Source organism: Rhinopithecus bieti, unplaced genomic scaffold (assembly GCF_001698545.2).
Source record: "Rhinopithecus bieti isolate Rb0 unplaced genomic scaffold, ASM169854v2 scaffold_13262, whole genome shotgun sequence".
Classification (NCBI taxonomy): domain Eukaryota; kingdom Metazoa; phylum Chordata; class Mammalia; order Primates; family Cercopithecidae; genus Rhinopithecus; species Rhinopithecus bieti.
The window spans coordinates 1,962,136-1,980,346 of record NW_016808004.1 but is presented as its reverse complement, the minus strand read 5'-3'; the positions used below and the strand labels follow the sequence as shown (position 1 = coordinate 1,980,346).

Below are 18,211 nucleotides of genomic sequence, written 5' to 3'. Positions count from 1 at the left end.
CACTTGATCCTTAAAAGAACTCAGTGAGATAGGAAGATGGGTGGCATTATTATTATTATTTCCATGCAACTGATGAGAAAATTGACTCAGTGAGGGAAAATGATATAGTCAATCAATACGGATGAAACAGAAACCCAGGATTCCCATCTCTAAGATGAGGTATATGGGAGAAAGTAGTAAGGCTTTGCTGTAAATAGCTACCTTAATATTAAAGTCCAGGTCCCAGAGGCAAAGTAAGCAACTTCATGCATTCTGCCAGGTGTAGGTGCAATGCATACACCTGCAGATGATTGTCCCAGGAGCTCTGTCCCAGAAGGTACAGTCATTGTCCCTACTCAGCTGTGTCTCTGTCTAAAGACCAGCCTGCAAGCAGGAGAGAAGGAAAGAAGGAGTCTTCCCATTCCCCACCCTTTCCCCTCTTCTGGCTAACGGCCCCAACTTTGTGTCAAGAATAGAGACCAGAAGGTCCTCAACAGGAGGTTCCTTTTCTTATATACCTAGGCCATTAGGCCTTGAAGACCTAAGAAATTCCATGAGGGTTTTTGAAAAGGGCGAATGTAAAGATGGGGAAGCGCAAGGCCACATGGTCCTTTCATGACCCAAAGCTTTGAGCACCCCTCCCCAAGGATGATAAGATCTCATCTCCCTTTCTCTGGGGGAGGGGACAGTCAACCAACTCCTATCAACAGAGCTTGGCATAGGAGCCCATTGCTGAGCTAGAAGCTTGTAGGTGGGGCATAACTGGTATAGTTCAAAGTGTCTTCACGGCCTCACAAAACATCCCTATCTTACAGGCAGACTAAATGATATTCCCAATTTAGAGATGAGGAAACAGACAGAGGATGGGATTTCCCCAAGGTCACATCATTGTGGCAAAAGTAGAGGCCTTCTGATGACAAGTCTGTTGCTCTTTCTGCTTCTCCTGGCTGCGCCAGGCTCCAGAGATTTATTCCCTGCTTGCGGGGGCAGCTCACACCTGGATTCATCCATCCATTTACAAATTATACTTAGGTATCAACCAACTTCCAGTTGCCTGGCTTGACTCTGGGGATACAATGTTGAGTGAAAACAGGCCTGATTCCTGCCTCACAGAGTGCTCAGTCCAGCGAAGGATTTGAACATTGATCAAGAATCACAGAAAGGTAGAGCTGCAGCTTGTGTTTATGCTGGGAGAGAAGCACGTAGTGCTGCAGGGGCCTGCCATCAGGGTCTGACAGCGTCGGGGGAAGCATCCTGAAGAGTGACACTGGAACGGAGCTCAGCTGAGCCAACCAGGGAGAGAGAAGTTTCCCAACAGAGCCACCATGCCAGGGCTCTGTGATGAGAGACGGTGTGGAAGGTTGAGAATACGAGGATTGAAAGCTGGAGGGGAGAGAATAGAATATAGTGTGGAAATGACCAGAGAACAGGCAGGACCAGCAGGGCTTTGGCCATGTAGAAGAACTCTGCCTTTATCCCGAAAGTCAAGGGAAACCAGCGGGTTCCCGGTGCTGGGCCCTAGGGAATGCCTCATGAACAGCTCAGATAGGAAGTGGTTTAGGACAAGACAGGAAAGTTTCATCTCATGAAACCATTTCTTCAAAATCCTATCTCCTTTTCTATTCACATGAAGGATCATTTCAAATATCATATACAATATTTGTAACAGAAACTTTCTTCATCACTTACGAGAAACCATGGTGATAAGATGCATCATCATTTTATGGACCACTAAGAAAAAAAGCCCAAGATGGGGAGTCTAATAGGAACCTCCCTCTACCCCCACCGAATAAAGCTGTGATGCCCTCAGTGAGAGGGTAAATGAGAAAGGGGGAGCAAGGAAACCCGTGTGTCTCAACCTTGACACTAAGTGGGGGTGAAAAATCCTCCCCTGAGAACAGGAGTCCCAAGCCGGTGGTACTCATGCAGGTTTGCTTTCTGAATTTGTACAATCAGTGTGATCCAAAAGAACATCAAGCAGAGAATGTAATATCCAACAGTCTGAGGCTGGGTGGCCCTGGATGGCTAGCAGAAACAGTACTGTCCTCTTCCAGAGCGCCTGCCTTCTCTCCAGGCCAACAGTAAGAATATGATACCATCATCTGGGAGATGCCTCCTGACTTCAGAGATCCAAAAATGTACATCTTGGAACCAATGAAAGATGACAAAAGCTCCGTTTCCTACATCCCACCCAAGAGCATTGGTTCAAATGACCTGTCTACAGTCTCTGCAAGGTCTTACCTGCCCTGTCACAGGAAGTTGTATACATATTTGGTGCTGAGACACTGCAAATATTAAATGTCCCTTTGGTCGTGTTAACAGAACTTTACCTTCACACACCCAGGTTTCTAAGGAGAGGAAGCCACTGATGGGGCAACACAGGGCAAGCTCTTTAGTGAAGGTCAAAATAGAATGCAGGCCCAGTGTGGTGGCTCACGCCTGTAATCCCAGCACCTTGGGAGGCCGAGGTGGGTGGATCAAATGAAGTCAGAAGTGCGATACTAGCCTGGCCAACATGGAGAAACCCTGTCTCTACTAAAGATATAAAAATTAGCTGGGCGTGGTGGTGGGTGCCTGTAGTGCCAGCTACTCAGGATACTCGGGAGGCTGAGGCAGGAGAATCTCTCGAACCTGGAAGGTGGAGGTTGCAGTGAGCCAAGATTGCACCACCGCACTCCAGGCTGGGTGACAGAGTGAGACTCTGTCTCAAAAAATAAAAATAAAAATAGAATACAGTAAAAGAGTAAAATGTCGGCAATGATTTGAATGGGGGAAATTGGGAAAAGGGAGGGAGAAGTGGTTATTTTAGAATCGTGATCAGCTACACACAGTGCTGAGAGTCACCCGTTTAGTCGGCCCCACGCTGGACTCCGAACTCTAAGTGGTTTTCCTTACAGCAGTGAGATCATCCTCTCTGTGCTCACGTCCAGTTATTGTAACTGCTTCTCACTTAGACGTGTCATAAACAGGCCTTTCTCTGTACAAAGAGCTTCTAAAGACAAAGAGAGTTGAGAAATGCCCCCAAGTCTTTTGGGGAAAGCAGAGGAGACCATGACCTTCTTCTGTGTCCTGGCCAGCCGAAGTCCCGTCCTCCCATAGCATCGGAACCTGATGCTGGGGGGACCAGGGGGCCTGTGGGATGCAGCCACAGGACCTGCTTATCTCTGCTCCCCACACGCCCTCAGCTGACTTTTTACAACACTGTTGAGGGCTAACAATGGCGGGAAGGGCTATGGGAGTGGACTGTTTCGCTGGTGCCTAGAGGAGGGAAGGCTTGTGGGTGCTGCTCTGTGGGCAGCCCCTCTGCCATTGAGGATTTTTAATTCAATAAATTGCAAATTTTTTTTTTTTTTTTTTGGGTGGGGGGACAGTCTCACTGTGTTGTCCAGGCTGGAGTGCAGTGGCATGATCTCGGCTCACGCCAACCTCTGCCTCCCAGGTTCAAGCAATTGTCCTGCCTCGGTCTCCTGAGTAGCTGAGACTACAGGTGTGTACCACCACACCCGGCTAATTTCTGTATTTTTAGTAGACATGGGGTTTCACCATATTGATCAGGCTAGTCTTGAACTCCTGACCTCAGGTGATCCACCCACCTCAGCCTCCCAAAGTGCTGGAATTACAGGCATGAGCCACTGAGTCCAGCCCAGCCTGCAAATGAAAGGTTGGCTTCTGTGCTCTGTTCAAACACCATCCTGGGCTGTTTGGGAGGGGAAAGTGAGTGTATGACATTGCCCTGAATAACGATTCTCAAGGAAGCTGGTGAACTGGCCCTTGGGGAAGGCAGCTGCCTGTCCCTGCTGTGAGGCAGGTGCTCACAGCCTAGCATTGCCTGACTGTGTCTCAGAAGGTGGGGTGATGGTTTGGTAATTGATTCTGCAGCTGCGGGAGCCTGGCAGTGAAGGGAATAAGCAGAGGAATAATGGCAGAAAGAGTCGGAGTCTCCCCCATGGGCCCCCTCCCCACCCCTGCAGGTGATCATGAAGATGGTGGCTTCCTACCTCACTCCATCATGCAGCACAGGTGGCCCGGCCCATGCTGGAGGTGGCTGTGTGCCCAGCTGTCACCCCTACTGTCAACTTTCTGTAAATGTCTGTGGAACTGGATGCTGTTTTCCCTTGGTCTGTGAAATTCTTGACCCCACAGTGGGCATGTTCACATTGCAGAAGGGTGCAGTGCCATTGAACAAATACTGATTGTGCTCTGGCTCAGGGGGAGGTTACAGACAACGACAAGACAACCTCAAATAAAAGACTCAGTGTCTGGGGCAGATGGGGACCCAGCCAACTAGATGGGAAAAGCTGTGGTGAGTGATAAAATAGAGCTTCCTCATCTCCTAGAAATCAAAGGAGAGAGGAATTCTGATTGAGAAAGGGTAAGCGGGTGGCAGAGAAAAGAGGCCTTCCCAGGGACTCTGTCCCCACCAGTGACCACCAGTGACCACCCCCTTCCACCCCCAAACTGTGTCCCTTGAGGAAGGCATGAGTGAAATCTGGAAGGGCGGGGGGATGAGCCCAGACTGGGGTTGGGAACTTGGAACAGTTGAATGGAGATTAAAGAGAGGGAGATGACAGAGATTTAAAAGAGACTTTTAAACTTTTTGTTATGGTCCCCTCAGCAGGAAAATTGTCAAAACTTGCACAGAAGTATAAGGAATGGGATAGTGGATTCCAGGACCTATGACCCCGCTCCAGCAGGAATCAAGTCATGTGGGTCCTCTTTCATTCATCTCTCCCATTACTTTTCTTCTGGGGTATTTTAAAGCAAACTTCAGACTTATGTAACTCATAAATTCTCCAGCATAAATCTCTGCTAAGGATTTTCTTCTTCTTCTTCTTTTTTTTTTTTTTTTTGAGACAGAGTTTCACTCTTGTCGCCTAGGCTGGAGTGCAATGGCGCAATCTTGGCTCACTGCAACCTCCACCTCCCAGGTTCAAGCGATTCTTCTCCTGCCTCAGCCTACCAAGTAGCTTAGATTACAGGCACCCACCACCACACCTGGCTAGTTTTTGTATTTTTACTAGAGATGGGGTTTCACCATGTTGGCCAGGCTAGTCTTGAACTCCTGACCTCAGGTGATCTGCCTGCCTCGGCCTCCCGAAGTACTGGGATTACAAGCATGAGCCACCGCACCCAGCCAGGACTTCCTTTTTAATATAACCCCGTGCCATTATCACACCTGACAAAATCAGCAATAGTTCCTTTATCTCATCTGAATTCCCACTCCATACTCACATGTCCCCACCACTCCCAACAGTGTCCCATTACAGCTGGTTTGTTCAAATCAGGATCCAAACAGTCCACATGTGGCATTTGGTTGCTACGTCTCTCAAGTCTCTTGGGTTTTATAACAGTACAAAAGGAAGAATGTTTGGAGCTTTTCCTGGGGAAAAAAATTGCTCAGAAAACTGATGGTCCCGTAGAAGAAGAATAAAAAAGAGAGCGTATCCATGTCGAGACCTAACTCAGAAAAGTGAGACCAGGCCAAGCAAGGAAAGGGATATTTCTGCCTCCTTCCACTGGCTTGTTCACTGTAGGGGACAGCCTGCAGGCTCACAGCCTTTCTGCAGTTCCCCCTCCCACTTAGGAGGAGGCAGAGACTCAAGCCTCCCACAAGCCCCATGTGCTCCTTTCCTGGGAAAACAGGTGGGTGAAGGCAGAAGAGCCCAGGCTTCAGTCATCAAAACAGCCAGTGAAGGGAAGGGGTGGAGGGGTGCCACCTGCAAAACTCCACTGAGGGAAGGGCAGCAGGGAGGGGTCCTGGGCACGAGAGAAGTGGGTGTGAGAGTGCCCTGGCTTTCACTGGAGTAAGGGGCTGGAGAGATGGCACAGATGGGGGTTGGAGGTGCAATCTGCTTGCAGTTCCTAAAGGAGGCCTAGTATCTAGAGAAAATCGTTGTGTGTGGGGTGGAGTTGGGGGAGTCGCCTCTTCTGTAAAGCCAGGATTCCTTTTTCATGCCTTAGCAGCAGCTGCTGCTTCCTGCCCCTGCCTGTGGGTGTTGGTACTGACCTGGCACACCCCACTGGACTTTGTCAAAGGCATTTGCAGCTGCATAAACAAAACTTGACTATCCCACAGTTTTCTGTCTTCTTGCTTCCCTTTTGGACATTTTTTCCAAGACACCAAACACACACCTAGGAGCCTGGTCAGAATCACCGGGACTCCCTGGTATCACAGATGGACCACAGGGCCAGAAGGCGGGCACTTTCTGTTTGCAGGGAGGGGCGGGTCAGGAGAAGGCAGGACACAGTTCCATCTTCCCCTCACACCCCCACTTGAATCAAAAGTATTTGTGCCACATTCCCTCTGGGAACAATTTTGCTGCAGAATTTTCACCTCTGCTGCAGAATTTACATGTTTCCAGGCTGAGATGTCAGCATCAGCGTTTAGTGAGGCTCTTAACAACCAGGAAGGCCCATTGATTAGAAAAGGCCAGCCTGACAGATTGATAGCCCCGTGGCCGCCTCCTCAGGGTTGGTGCTGTTGTGTGTAGCTATAAACAGGGCCCTCAAAAGAATTGCATCACCTCCCATTAATAGCCTCTGGGAAGATGATCTCACCTGACATTTTAGCTGGGCCCCTCTGCTCAGTGGCTGGCACTGCTGGACCAGGAGGCGGGTGGGATTCTCATTAACGAGATCCCCCACACCTGCATGTTGACCTTCCAGCCGTGGGCTTAGCTCTTCCTCCCCTGGGTGAGGGTGCCAATCAGTAAGTGGACAAAAAGAAATCTCTTCTCCTCCAGAGTCTACTAATCCCATCTCAGCAAACTGTCCTTGAGAGGTGCAAGTGCCCCTGTGAGGGTTAGGCTCAAAGATCATTCATGCCCAAGGGAATTGCAGATGTCAGTGAAGTTACAGTTAGAAACGACTGATGGGTTGGGGAGGGTGCTAAGCACCTTGGAAAGGAAATTCTAGGAGCTTGGAGGTGTGAGGGAGAGAGGACTAACAAAAAACAAGCAGTCAACCCTCCCTACCTGCAAGTTCCACATCCTCAGATTCAATCAACCACAGATCAAAAATATGCAAAAAGTAAAAAAGATAACATTACAATAATAAATGCAAATAATACAGTGTGATAACTATTTACATAGCACTTACATCATATTTGCTATTATAAGTAATTTAGAGAAGATTTAAAGCATTAGGGGAGGGTATGTGTAGGTTACATGCAAATACCACACCATTTTATAATAAGGGACTTGAGCATCCATGGATTTTGGTATCTGTGGCAGTCCTAGAACCAACCCTCCAAGGATACTGAGGAGTGAATGTGAATAAATACAGAACAGAGGCCGGGCGCGGTGGCTCAAGCCTGTAATCCCAGCACTTTGGGAGGCCGAGACGGGTGGATCACGAGGTCAGGAGATCGAGACCATCCTGGCTAACACGGTGAAACCCCGTCTCTACTAAAAAAATACAAAAAACTAGCCGGGCGAGGTGGCAGGCGCCTGTAGTCCCAGCCACTCGGGAGGCTGAGGCAGGAGAATGGCGTAAACCTGGGAGGCGGAGCTTGCAGTGAGCTGAGGTCCGGCCACTGCACTCCAGCCTGGGCGACAGAGCGAGACTCCGTCTCAAAAAAAAAAACAAACAAACAAACAAACAAACAAAAAAAAAAAACAGAACAGAATATCAGGTAGCACCACGTGTAATGAAGATTTAGTACTCCGGCATAGTGAGTCATGGGGGCAGCTGGATTGCTACTTTATGTAGGGTGGTCAAGGAAGGCTTCCCTGAGGAGATAACATTTGAGCAAAGACTTGAACAACGTGACAAAGTGAATATAGGAGAGAGCAAGGGCAAAGACCCAGAGACTTTGGATTCACAGACCAGCAAGTGGACCTGTGCGATGGGAGCCAAATGGACAGGAAGGAGAGAGGTAGAAAATCAGGGTGGAGGCCGGGTGCGGTGGCTCAAGCCTGTAATCCCAGCACTTTGGGAGGCCGAGATGGGCGGATCACGAGGTCAGGAGATCGAGACCATCCTGGCTAACACGGTGAAACCCCATCTCTACTAAAAAAATACAAAAAACTAGCCAGGCGAGGTGGTGGGCGCCTGTAGTCCCAGCTACTCGGGAGGCGGAGGCAGGAGAATGGCGTAAACCTGGGAGGCGGAGCTTGCAGTGAGCTGAGATCCGGCCACTGCACTCCAGCCTGGGCGACAGAGTGAGATTCCGTCTAAAAAAAAAAAAAAGAAAAGAAAAGAAAATCAGGGTGGAGGGTGCAGGCCTTGAGGGTCTCCATGAGCTCATGGGGATGTATAGAGAGCACGGGGAAGCCACTGGAAGGCTTGGAGAAGGAAAAAGGCAAGGTCTTCAGCACAGATTTGTCACCCTCCACCTACTTTTGTGCCTCCCTTCCAAGGGGGACTAGACCCAGGGCTGGGCTCGCAGGTGCACAGAGTGGGTGACAGTTAAAGACAGGATCTAGAGGACTGGACATGGCCTGGCGGTTCCTCTGGCAGCCTCGTCCTTCCCATTCCTTGTCTTTCTCCTTCCCCTCCTGTCTTTCCTTCTGCACTCTTTGGCCCAAGGCACTGTGCTTCAGTTTCAAGGGTGAATAGCCCCTGGTTTCTCATCTCCCATCCACTTCCAGGTGGCATGCACTCCCCGTCCAGCTCCGGGTCACCCCAACCCCCGCCCGTGGAGCTCTACATCCTGCTGACTCCTGGGCAGGGCCATGGGGAGCCTTTGTGCCCTGACACCCTTTCAAGGTGGTGTGACTGGGCTGACCAGGTGACCTGGGCCCCTCATCAGTGGGAGTGAGTAGGTCCCAGGTCCTGGGATTTCATTCCAATTTGTCTCTCCAACAGCTCAGGGAAACGACTTAGTTGTACAACTATTAATCACTCACTGTTGTAGGTTCTGGGTTGGGAGGAGAGTGGGGGACGGGGCACTGACATAGACAGGAAGAAAGTCTGTGCCCTCCAGTCATTTTCCAGGAGTGGGATGAATCCTCTGCAAGGCTGACTGACAGGTGCTGGACTTAATAAAGGAGCACATGCTTTGTTCATGTCAGGGAGGGAGACATGATTTTCTGAAATTTGTCTTGGAGGAGATCATGTCTGAAATTGGCCTTTGAAATACTTGAAGGCCTTCCAGGAGGATGGGCGGCAGGGCCTGCCATGGGATGGACCTCCTGCCAGAGGGTGCCAGCTCCAGAGCAGTGTGGCCGGCAGTGTGCACTGGCTTTCTTCTGGTGCCTGATGCCATGATGAAAAATCAAGCGTGGAGGCATGCTCAGAGCATGGTTAGGAGACAAGACCCACACTTGGGAATCAACGGGCAAGCTCGCTTAGCATTCACCAGATGCCCAGTGGGGCATTGCGGCAGGAAGGCTATCAGAGCACAGAGAAACCCAGAGCTGCCCAGGACCTTTGGGATCATTCTGGGCAGTTCATTTTCTTGAGGTCATGGGGGCCTTTGAGAATCAATAAAAGCTATCAACAATCCTCCAAAGAAATGCGTGTCTGTACATACACACTAACTTTTAAAAATTGAGTTATGATGTACATACTATAAAATTCACCATTTTAAAATGTACAATTCAGTGGTTTTTAGTATACTCACAGGGTTGTGTAACCATTATCACTATCTAATTCCAGAATGTTTACATTACCCCAGGAAGAAATGTCATACCCTTCAGTAGCCATTCCCCATTCTCCCCTTTCCCTGGCCCCTGGCAGCTACCCATCTGCTTTGTTTCTAAGGATATGTCTGTTCTGGACATTTTATTTCAATTGAATCATACAGCAGGTAGCCTTTTGTGTCTGGCTTTTTTCATTTAACATAATGTTTTTAAGGTTCATCCGTGTTGTAAAATGTATTGGACTCAATTTTTTATGAATAGTATTTCTGACTAATATTCCTTTGTATGGATATAGCACATTTTGTTCACAGAACCCCTGAAACCTCTCTTGATTTCAGAAAACCTTATTTTACAAAAGCGGGGAGTTGAAGAGGGAATGGAGAAGGCAGGAAAGCTCACTATAACTTATTACTATGTATTGAGTGGTGCTGGGCTAAGCACTTTATATATGCGTGATCATATAATTCTTTTTCTTTTTTTTTTTTTTGAGACAGAGTCTTCGCTCTGTCGCCCAGGCTGGAGTGCAGTGGCCGGATCTCAGCTCACTGCAAGCTCCGCCTCCCGGGTTTACGCCATTCTCCCACCTCAGCCTCCCGAGTAGCTGGGACTACAGGCGCCCGCCACCTCGCCCGGCTAGTTTTTTGTATTTTTTAGTAGAGACGAGGTTTCACCATGTTCGCCAGGATGGTCTCGATCTCCTGACCTCGTGATCCGCCCATCTCGGCCTCCCAAAGTGCTGGGATTACAGGCTTGAGCCACCGCGCCCGGCCGTGATCATATAATTCTTAACCCTGTGACATATTATTATCCCCATATTACAGATGGGGAAACTGAGGCTCAGAGAAACCATCCCAAGCTTCTTGGAGAAGTCAAGATTTAAGCTGAGCTTTGATTGCCAGCCTGTGAAAAGCAACTGCACATCCTGTCACCTCTTGACTTTCATCAGAGCCCTTATTTCCTTCCATTTATTTTTTAATGGAGTATGAATTCTCTATCTACCAACAAGGCATTTGTTTTGCTAAGCCCAGAATCGCCCCAGTGCCCAGAAGGCATCCCAGACTGCTGTAAAATGACCCTCTCCCCAAAGTGATGTGTGACTGAAGCCCCTGCCTCCTGCCGTTCCCCTTCAGGAGCTGCTGAGCCTCCAGCCAAGGCTGCCTATGTGTCAGGCTGTGGTAATAATAGCTGAGAGGCATCTCCTGAACAGCTGAGACATGTGTAGCTGTTGCCCTGACTGTGATGCTCCCACAGTGTGCCCCGCCTGGTGGGGAGATGCCAGGGTCAAGCCAAGGGCGGTGGGCATGCGGTGGGTGGGGGGTTCTGCGGCAAGGAGGGTGGCTGCTGTCTGAAGCCCAGCAGCAGCTGCCATGCTCTGCTTTGTCTTTCAGCCGGTGGACAACCAGCAAGCCATGGTGCGCAGGGAGTCTGTGGTCAATCTGGAGAACTTCAAGAAGCAGTATGTCCGCCGGCGGTGGAAGGTGTGTCCAGGCCTGGGGTGGCCTGGGGGACCTGGGCGGGGTTTCTGGCTCTCCTGGGTCTCCGTGCACATTCTCACCTGGGCGTTCCTTTCCTCTGCCTCCCTCAGCTCTCCTTCAGCATTGTGTCCCTGTGCAACCACCTCACCCGCTCGCTGATGAAGAAGGTGCACTTGAGGCCAGATGAGGACCTGGTGGGTAAATGCGTGCCCTCTTCTTGGGCAGAATTCTGGGGTAGCCTGGAGCTCAGGGATGAGTGAGTTCCCTTCCCCCTCGCAAGGCAGGTGGGTGTTCACTGTTTCCAGCCAGTTCTGCTGGCCCAGTCCTCTTCCCTGAAGGCTGAAGTGTGATCCTCAGAGGAATGTGGGGACCTCTGGGTGGTGCCGGGAGGGGAGGGCGGATGCGGCAGCGTGAACTCCTGGAGGATCTCCCATCCTTTCCCGGTGGGCCTTCAGAGGGGCTGCTGCTGCCAGCTGACCACAGACAGCCTCAGACGTGTTTCTGACACAACCCAAAAGCTGCTTTAGAATGGGAGCTTTACGTTCTCTTTTCCATATTTCCATGTCTGCTTTGCTTCAGATTACCATCATCATAATATTTAGACAAGATCTTATATTTGATTGCTTTATTGCCATTTTGTATATATTTAAAAGGAGTAGCTCGTAACAGAATACACTGGTGAAGAGGGTGGCCTCTGGAGTCAGAGTGCCAGGATTCAAATCTGCCACTTACTGTGTGACCTTGAGGAAATTACTTAACCTCTCTGTGCTGAGATTTCATCATTTGTAAAATAGGGTTAATAATAGTTCCTAAAGGTTAAATAATGATATATTCTTTTTTTTTTTTAAAGACTGATTTTCGCTCTTCTTGCCCAGGCTGGAGTACAATGGTGTGATCTCGGCTTACCACAACCTCCACTTCCCAGGTTCAAGCGATTCTTCTGCCTCAGCCTCCCGAGTAGCTGGGATTACAGGCATGCGCCACCACAGCCAGCTAATTTTATATTTTTAGTAGAGTTGGGGTTTCTCCGTGTTGGTCAGGCTGGTCCTGAACTCCCGACTTCAGGTGATCTGCCCACCTTGGCCTCCCAAAGTGCTGGGATTACAGGCATGAGCCACCGTGCCCGCCCAATAATGACACATTCTTACAGCCTGGTATGTAAGTGGTCAGTAAGTGTTAGCAATTACTGTTGTTGCTTAAAACCCTCCTGTAGGCTAGCAGTAGTGGTTCGTGCCTATAATCCCAGCACTTTGGGTGGCTGAGGCGGGAGGTTCAGTTGAGGCCAGGAGTTAAAGACCAGCCTGGGCAACATAGTGAGACCCTGACTCTACAAAACAAAACAAACAAAATGAGCCAGGTATGGTGACGTGCACCTATAGTCCTAGCTACTCAGGGAGCTGAGGTGGGAGGATCATGTGAGCCCAGGAGTTAAAGGTTACAGTGAATTATGATCACGCCACTGCATTGCAGCCTGGGCAACAGAGCATGACCCTACCTCTAAAGAAAATTAAATTTAAAAATTAAAAAAATAAAATCCTCCTGTAGACTTTAAAATGCAGTTAGTAGGGGTTCCCCGCACAGCCCCTCTCCCCACTTACGGAGTGTGGTATAGGGTGCTCAGGAGTGTCTGGGATGCCACAGGTTAGGACAGAAGGGGATGCCCTGCTCAGGGAGGGACTGGGAGGTGGGTGCCTAAGAGGGCTGAACAGCCTCATGGTGCACGGCTAGACCCAGGACAGCCCTGCTGTGCCCACTCCCTCCACACAGCCTGGGGTCTTCTCTCTTCAGCGTGATCTCTTGCCAGCACTTGAGGATTTATGGTCCAGAGGCCCCAAACAACTGTGTGGCTTTGGCCAAGCCTTGTGCCTGCTCTGGCTGCTTTCCTCATCTCCTATGAAGGGGATTGGACCGCTGTCCCTCTGAGAATCCCTGATAATGACAAGCAGACTTCACCCAGCTTATTTTTTTACTGTCTGGCTCTGACTCATGCTAAAAAGTTGCTATTCAGCAGAGCTTGAGTTATTTTTATTGTTATAGCCGGGCTTGGTCTAGGATGTATTTGGCTAAAGTTGATCTTGACCTTGGATTTCCAGCTGGCTCAGGCTGGAGGAAGGGGAAAAGGCCTCGGAGGATGAGTGGCAGATGGTGGGCATGCCTCACAGGCTGAGCCACTGGCCCTGCTTCCCTGACAGATGCAATCTGTGGGGAGAGAGGACCAGAGTAATTGAGAAGAATGCCAATTTTTTTTTTTTTTTTTTTTTTTTTTGAGACAGTCTTACTCTGTCTCCCAGGCTGCAGTGCAGTGGCGCCATCTCAGCTCACTGAGACCTCCGCCTCCCGGGTTCAAGAGATTCTCCTGCCTTAGCCTCCTGATTAACTGGGGTTACAGGCCTGCACCACCATGCCCGGCTAATTTTTGTATTTTTAGTGGAGATGGGGTTTTGCCATGTTGGCTGGGCTGGTCTCGAACCCCTGACCTCAGGTGATCCGCCCACCTTGGCCTCCCTAAATGGTGGGATTACAGGCGTGAGCCACCGTGCCCAGCCAAAAAGAATGTCAATTTCTTTCCAAACTTTTGTTCTTGTACAAATATTCTTTTTTTTTTTTTTTTTTTGAGACGGAATCTCGCTCTGTCGCCCAGGCTGGAGTGCAGTGGCCAGATCTCAGCTCACTGCAAGCTCCGCCTCCTGGGTTTACGCCATTCTCCTGCCTCAGCCTCCCGAGTAGCTGGGACTACAGGCACCCGCCACCTCGCCCGGCTAGTTTTTTGTATTTTTTAGTAGAGACGGGGTTTCACAGTGTTAGCCAGGATGGTCTCGATCTCCTGACCTCATGATCCGCCCGTCTCGGCCTCCCAAAGTGCTGGGATTACAGGCTTGAGCCACCGCGCCTGGCCAAATATTCTTAAATAGTACTCTTTTTACTCAAACAGCAAGCATCATCAGCTCAAAGTTTCATCCTAGAAGTGGAAAAGGGTTGGGTCCCAGATATCTGTTATACAGTTTTCCCAAAGGGACTTTCCTTTAAAAAAAAAAAAAAAAAAAGCTGAGCGCAGTGGCTCACTCCTGTAATCCCAGCACTTTGGGAGGCTGAGGTGGGTGGATCACGAGGTCAGGATTTCGAGACCAGCCTGGCCAACATGGTGAAACCCCGTCTTTACTAAAAATACAAAAATTAGCTGTGTGTGGTGGCACGTGCCTGTAATCCCAGCTACTCAGGAGGCTGAGGCACGAGAACTGCTTGAACCAGGACCCGGGAGGCGGAGGTTGCAGTGAGCCGAGATCACGCCATTGCACTCCAGCCTGAGCAACAAGAGTATAACTGTCTCAATAAAAAAAAAAAGCACTGAAATTGGACATTGGACAACAGATATTTTAGGACCGAAGTCATTGTGGATTAGTACTTCTTTTAATAATTTTAATAATTATATTAGATTATCAAGACTTGGATGAAAAGACATTTTGGCCTCAGGGTGGCTGCCTCAGCTCTGGTTTGCCATGTAGGAGCTAACAGACAGTACTTTAGACTCATTTCCTCTTTTATAAAAATGGAGCTCAGAAGTCATTTCCCTGGAAAAACTGGGCAAGGTGGCTAAAGGTGCAGCCCATCAAAGAAGAAGGGGCATGGGATGGTGGCTGTCAGAGCATGGGGAGGACCCTGTGGCTCATGGCCATCCTCCAGTCTCTCTAGGCCGAGCTCAGGAGACCCAGCAGCCACAGACCACTCAGCCAAGTGGCCTTGATTATGTGGCAGCCTCAAGGGGAACTAGATGTAATTTTCTTTATTATAATTTGGCCTCTCCTGATGTCTGGTTTCCCTTAGATGCCCTGCTGCTTTCCTTCCTCCTGGGAGTGTCCTTCCTCAAAGTAGCTGGTCTAGCCTCATTTCAGATCCCTCCCCTCCCCCAACCCCTGGATGGCGCAACAGGCTTGCTTTCACCACCCGCCTCCCTGGCTTGCAGTCCCCTGGCCCAGGTGAATCAACCCAGGTTGCCCGGCACAGCCCCATTCCTGGCATCTTATGATCCTCCTGCCCTGGACCTCTTTCTCTTTGTTTTCTCCAGAGGAACTGTGAGAGTGACACTGAGGAGGACATCGCCAGGAGGAAAGCCCTCCACCCGCGGAGGAGGAGCAGCACCTCCTAACTGGCCTGGCCTGCAGTGGCTGCCAGGGAAGTCTGGGCCCAGCGGCGCTCCCTTCTGTGCAGACTCTTGGACCTAGCTCAGCACCAGCACCCGGACATCCTGAGCACTTCGCAAGAGAGGTGGGCCCACAGAATTCAGAAGAGCTTGCAGGCGAGCCAGGAGACCCTGGGAGCCGTGGCTGTCTCCTGTGGAGGAGGCTCCGACTTTCCCAAAGCTCTTAATTCTCCATAAAATGGGCTTTCCTCTGTCTGTCATCCTCAGAGCCTGGGATAGGGGTGTGGACTTAGGAAAACAATATAAAGGACATCCTCATCATCACACGGTGAAGGTCAGACTCAGGCAGCCTTCCTCACAGGCTGAGGGGGTTCAGAACCAGCCTGGCCAAAAATTACACCAGGAAGACACAGTCCTCCCCATTGGGAACAGGGTGATTGAGGAAAGTGAACCTTGGGTGTGAGGGACCAATCCTGTGACCTCCCAGAACCACGGAAGCCAGGATGTCAGGATGACCAACACCTCAGACCTTCTGAAGCAGCCCATTGCTGGCCCGCCATGTTGTCATTTTGCTCATTTTTATTAAACTTCTGGTTTACCTGATGCTCGGCTTCTTTTAGGGCTACTCCCATCTGATTTCCTTTAGCCCGTGTGCCTGTGACTCTGGGGGGGCACGCAGTGGGGTGCTGAGTGGACAGAATCTCAGAAGGTCCTCCTGCACTGTCCCCGCAGGCCTGCAGTGGGCGTGCCTCCTCCTTACTTCCCTAACAGGAAGGTGTCCAGTTCAAGAGAATCCACCCAGAGACTGGGAGTGGTGGCTCATGCCTGTAATCCCTGCGCTTTGGCAGTCCGAGGCAGGGGAACTGCTTGAGCTCAGGAGTTGGAGACCACCCTGGGCAACATGGCAAAACCCAGTCTTTGCAAAAAATTAGCCAGGTGTAGTGGTGGGCACCTGGCATCCCAGCTACTCCAGGGGCTGAGGCAAGAGCATTGCTTAAGCCCAGAAGGTCGAGGCTGCAGTGAGCTGAGATCACACCCCTGCACTCTAGCCTGGGTGACAGAGAGAGACCGTATCCAAAGAAAAAAAGGTTGCCAGACACGAACATGCCCGTGCTCCCTCTACCTCACTGCCACCACTCCTGCTGTTAGGGGCTGAGTGTGTCTCCCTAAAATTCCTGTGTTGAAGTCTTAACCCTCGGTACCACAGAATATCACTGTATTTGGAGATGGGGTCTTTAGAAAGGCACTTAAATTAAAATGAGCTCACGGGTGTGGGCCCTGATGCAATATAATTATAAGAAGGGGAGGGTAGGACACGCAAGAAAGACCACGTGAAGGCCCAGGAGTGGGAGGGGGAATAGCCATCAACAGACTAAGGAGGGGGGCCTCAGAGGAAACCAACCCTGCTGACACCTCAATCTTAGACTCTGGCCTCAAAATTTGTAAGAAAATAAACTTCTGTCTTTTAAGCTACTCAGTCTGTGGTACTTTGTTATGGCAGCCCTAGCAAAATGTACACCTGCCAAGATGGGGGCAGGAGAATTCCTAACGATGTAGGTGGAGAAGGGCAAAGAAGGATCCACGGGGAGAAGGGAGAGGAGAAAGAGACGGATGACCTGGCCCCTTGGAAATGGCAAGGGAAGTTCACTCAATGGCATCGAAATGTGGGCCCTGTTTTTCAGGCCACAAGAACAGTGTTGCTGAGCAGACTCAAGAGACGACCCATGGAAGTCAGAAATAAAGTCAGGGCGAGGCCAGGAGGTTGGGAAAGTATGTGGGAAGAGGCTGAAAGAGAAGTTTTAGAAGGTGAGGAAACTGAGCTGAGGAAGTGAGCCAGGAAGGACAGAGGGGCAAACTATTATTAAAAGGAAAGGGTCCTGGGGAAAGAGGTCCCAGTTCCCTTTGTCAGCAGACAGTGGATGGGTCCAGAGCAAAATGGCCCCACAGGAACAGCAAGGCAACCTAGTTTCAGAGAAGTGTCCAGCCAGAAATGGAGTGAGCCCACAAGCTGGTTGCAGAAAGCTTAGCAGCTGACCTGGACTTCTTGAGCTTCCCCAGATCTCAGGTAGAAACAGTCCTGTGCCTCCCTCCACCCTGGAAGGAGAGCAGAGGCCAAGAACTGCCAACTGTGGGTGAGGGCCCTGGGCCTGCAAGGGGCTCTTGGCTGTGGTTGGTTACAAAAATCAGCAGGGCGTGTTCTGGAACAGGGCTCACTGGGAGCTCCTAGGAAGTCACTTATGGTAATGGGGTGGGGGACTGCCCTCCTGCTAGGAAGGAGAGCAGGGAAGACCTTTGACGAACCCAGTCTTGATCAGAAAGTTAGCCTTTTACAACTAGTCTAGCCCAACCACTACGTTTCACTGAAGAGGAAACCGATGCCTAGAGAGAGGAAGTGACTAGTGCTTCACGCAACAAATTTGTGAAAATGTCTGATGAAAGCCCAGACTTTCTGGCCCCTAGTAATAGTGCTCACTTCTTCAGCTGATAAACTGCGGTGTACCTTGCAGGAAAGGATGAACCATTCGCTTTGCCTCATTGTTAACGAGTCTCATCTATTCTTGACTGTTGCTTGCCGCATCCTTCATTCTTGGAAAAGGAATAAATTGACACACTTGCTTCTACCCATCTTTCACAGTAAAGGACACTGCCCCTGGATGGGGGCATCTCAGCAGCCTACCCCCACAGGCTGCAAGGCAGTCAGGGAACCAGTATTTACTGGGCTCCTGCTGTATGCTTGGCACCGTTCTAGATGCTGGGTTGGAACAGAGCAGGACAGACACAGACCCTGTCCTAAAGGGGTCCACGTTCTCTAAGCCCTGGGAAACCAGGACTCCATCATGCCCATATCTCCTCCTGGCCCTCTTCTCATCCAGGTTATATAAAGCCCTGCTGACAGAGTCCTCTTAGCCCAGCTTTCTCATGTTGGATGGCACTGCTGTGTTTCCCAGAAGCCCTTGGGAAGCACAGGGCCAGGCAGTGGGCCGAGGGGGGCCTTTGAGGATGTACAATCCTTTGAGGATGACTTTGAGGACCAG

General features: G+C 50.2%; 1 protein-coding gene across 4 annotated transcripts in view; it reads left to right on the top strand.

The window, feature by feature from the left end:
• DAPK2 (death associated protein kinase 2) overlaps positions 1-15,779 on the top strand; it is a 141,634-nt gene extending 125,855 nt beyond the window's left edge. For all 4 annotated transcript variants that reach the window (XR_001887827.1, XM_017884975.1, XM_017884972.1 and 1 more), the window contains 3 exons: positions 10,952-11,041; positions 11,149-11,232; positions 15,102-15,779. Coding sequence is in view for 3 of the 4 variants with exons in the window: in XM_017884975.1 (XP_017740464.1) it covers positions 10,952-11,041; positions 11,149-11,232; positions 15,102-15,182 (255 nt within the window). In the remaining variant the exon portion in view is untranslated. The remainder of the gene's footprint in view (positions 1-10,951; positions 11,042-11,148; positions 11,233-15,101) is intronic.
• Positions 15,780-18,211: the final 2,432 nt, after the last annotated feature.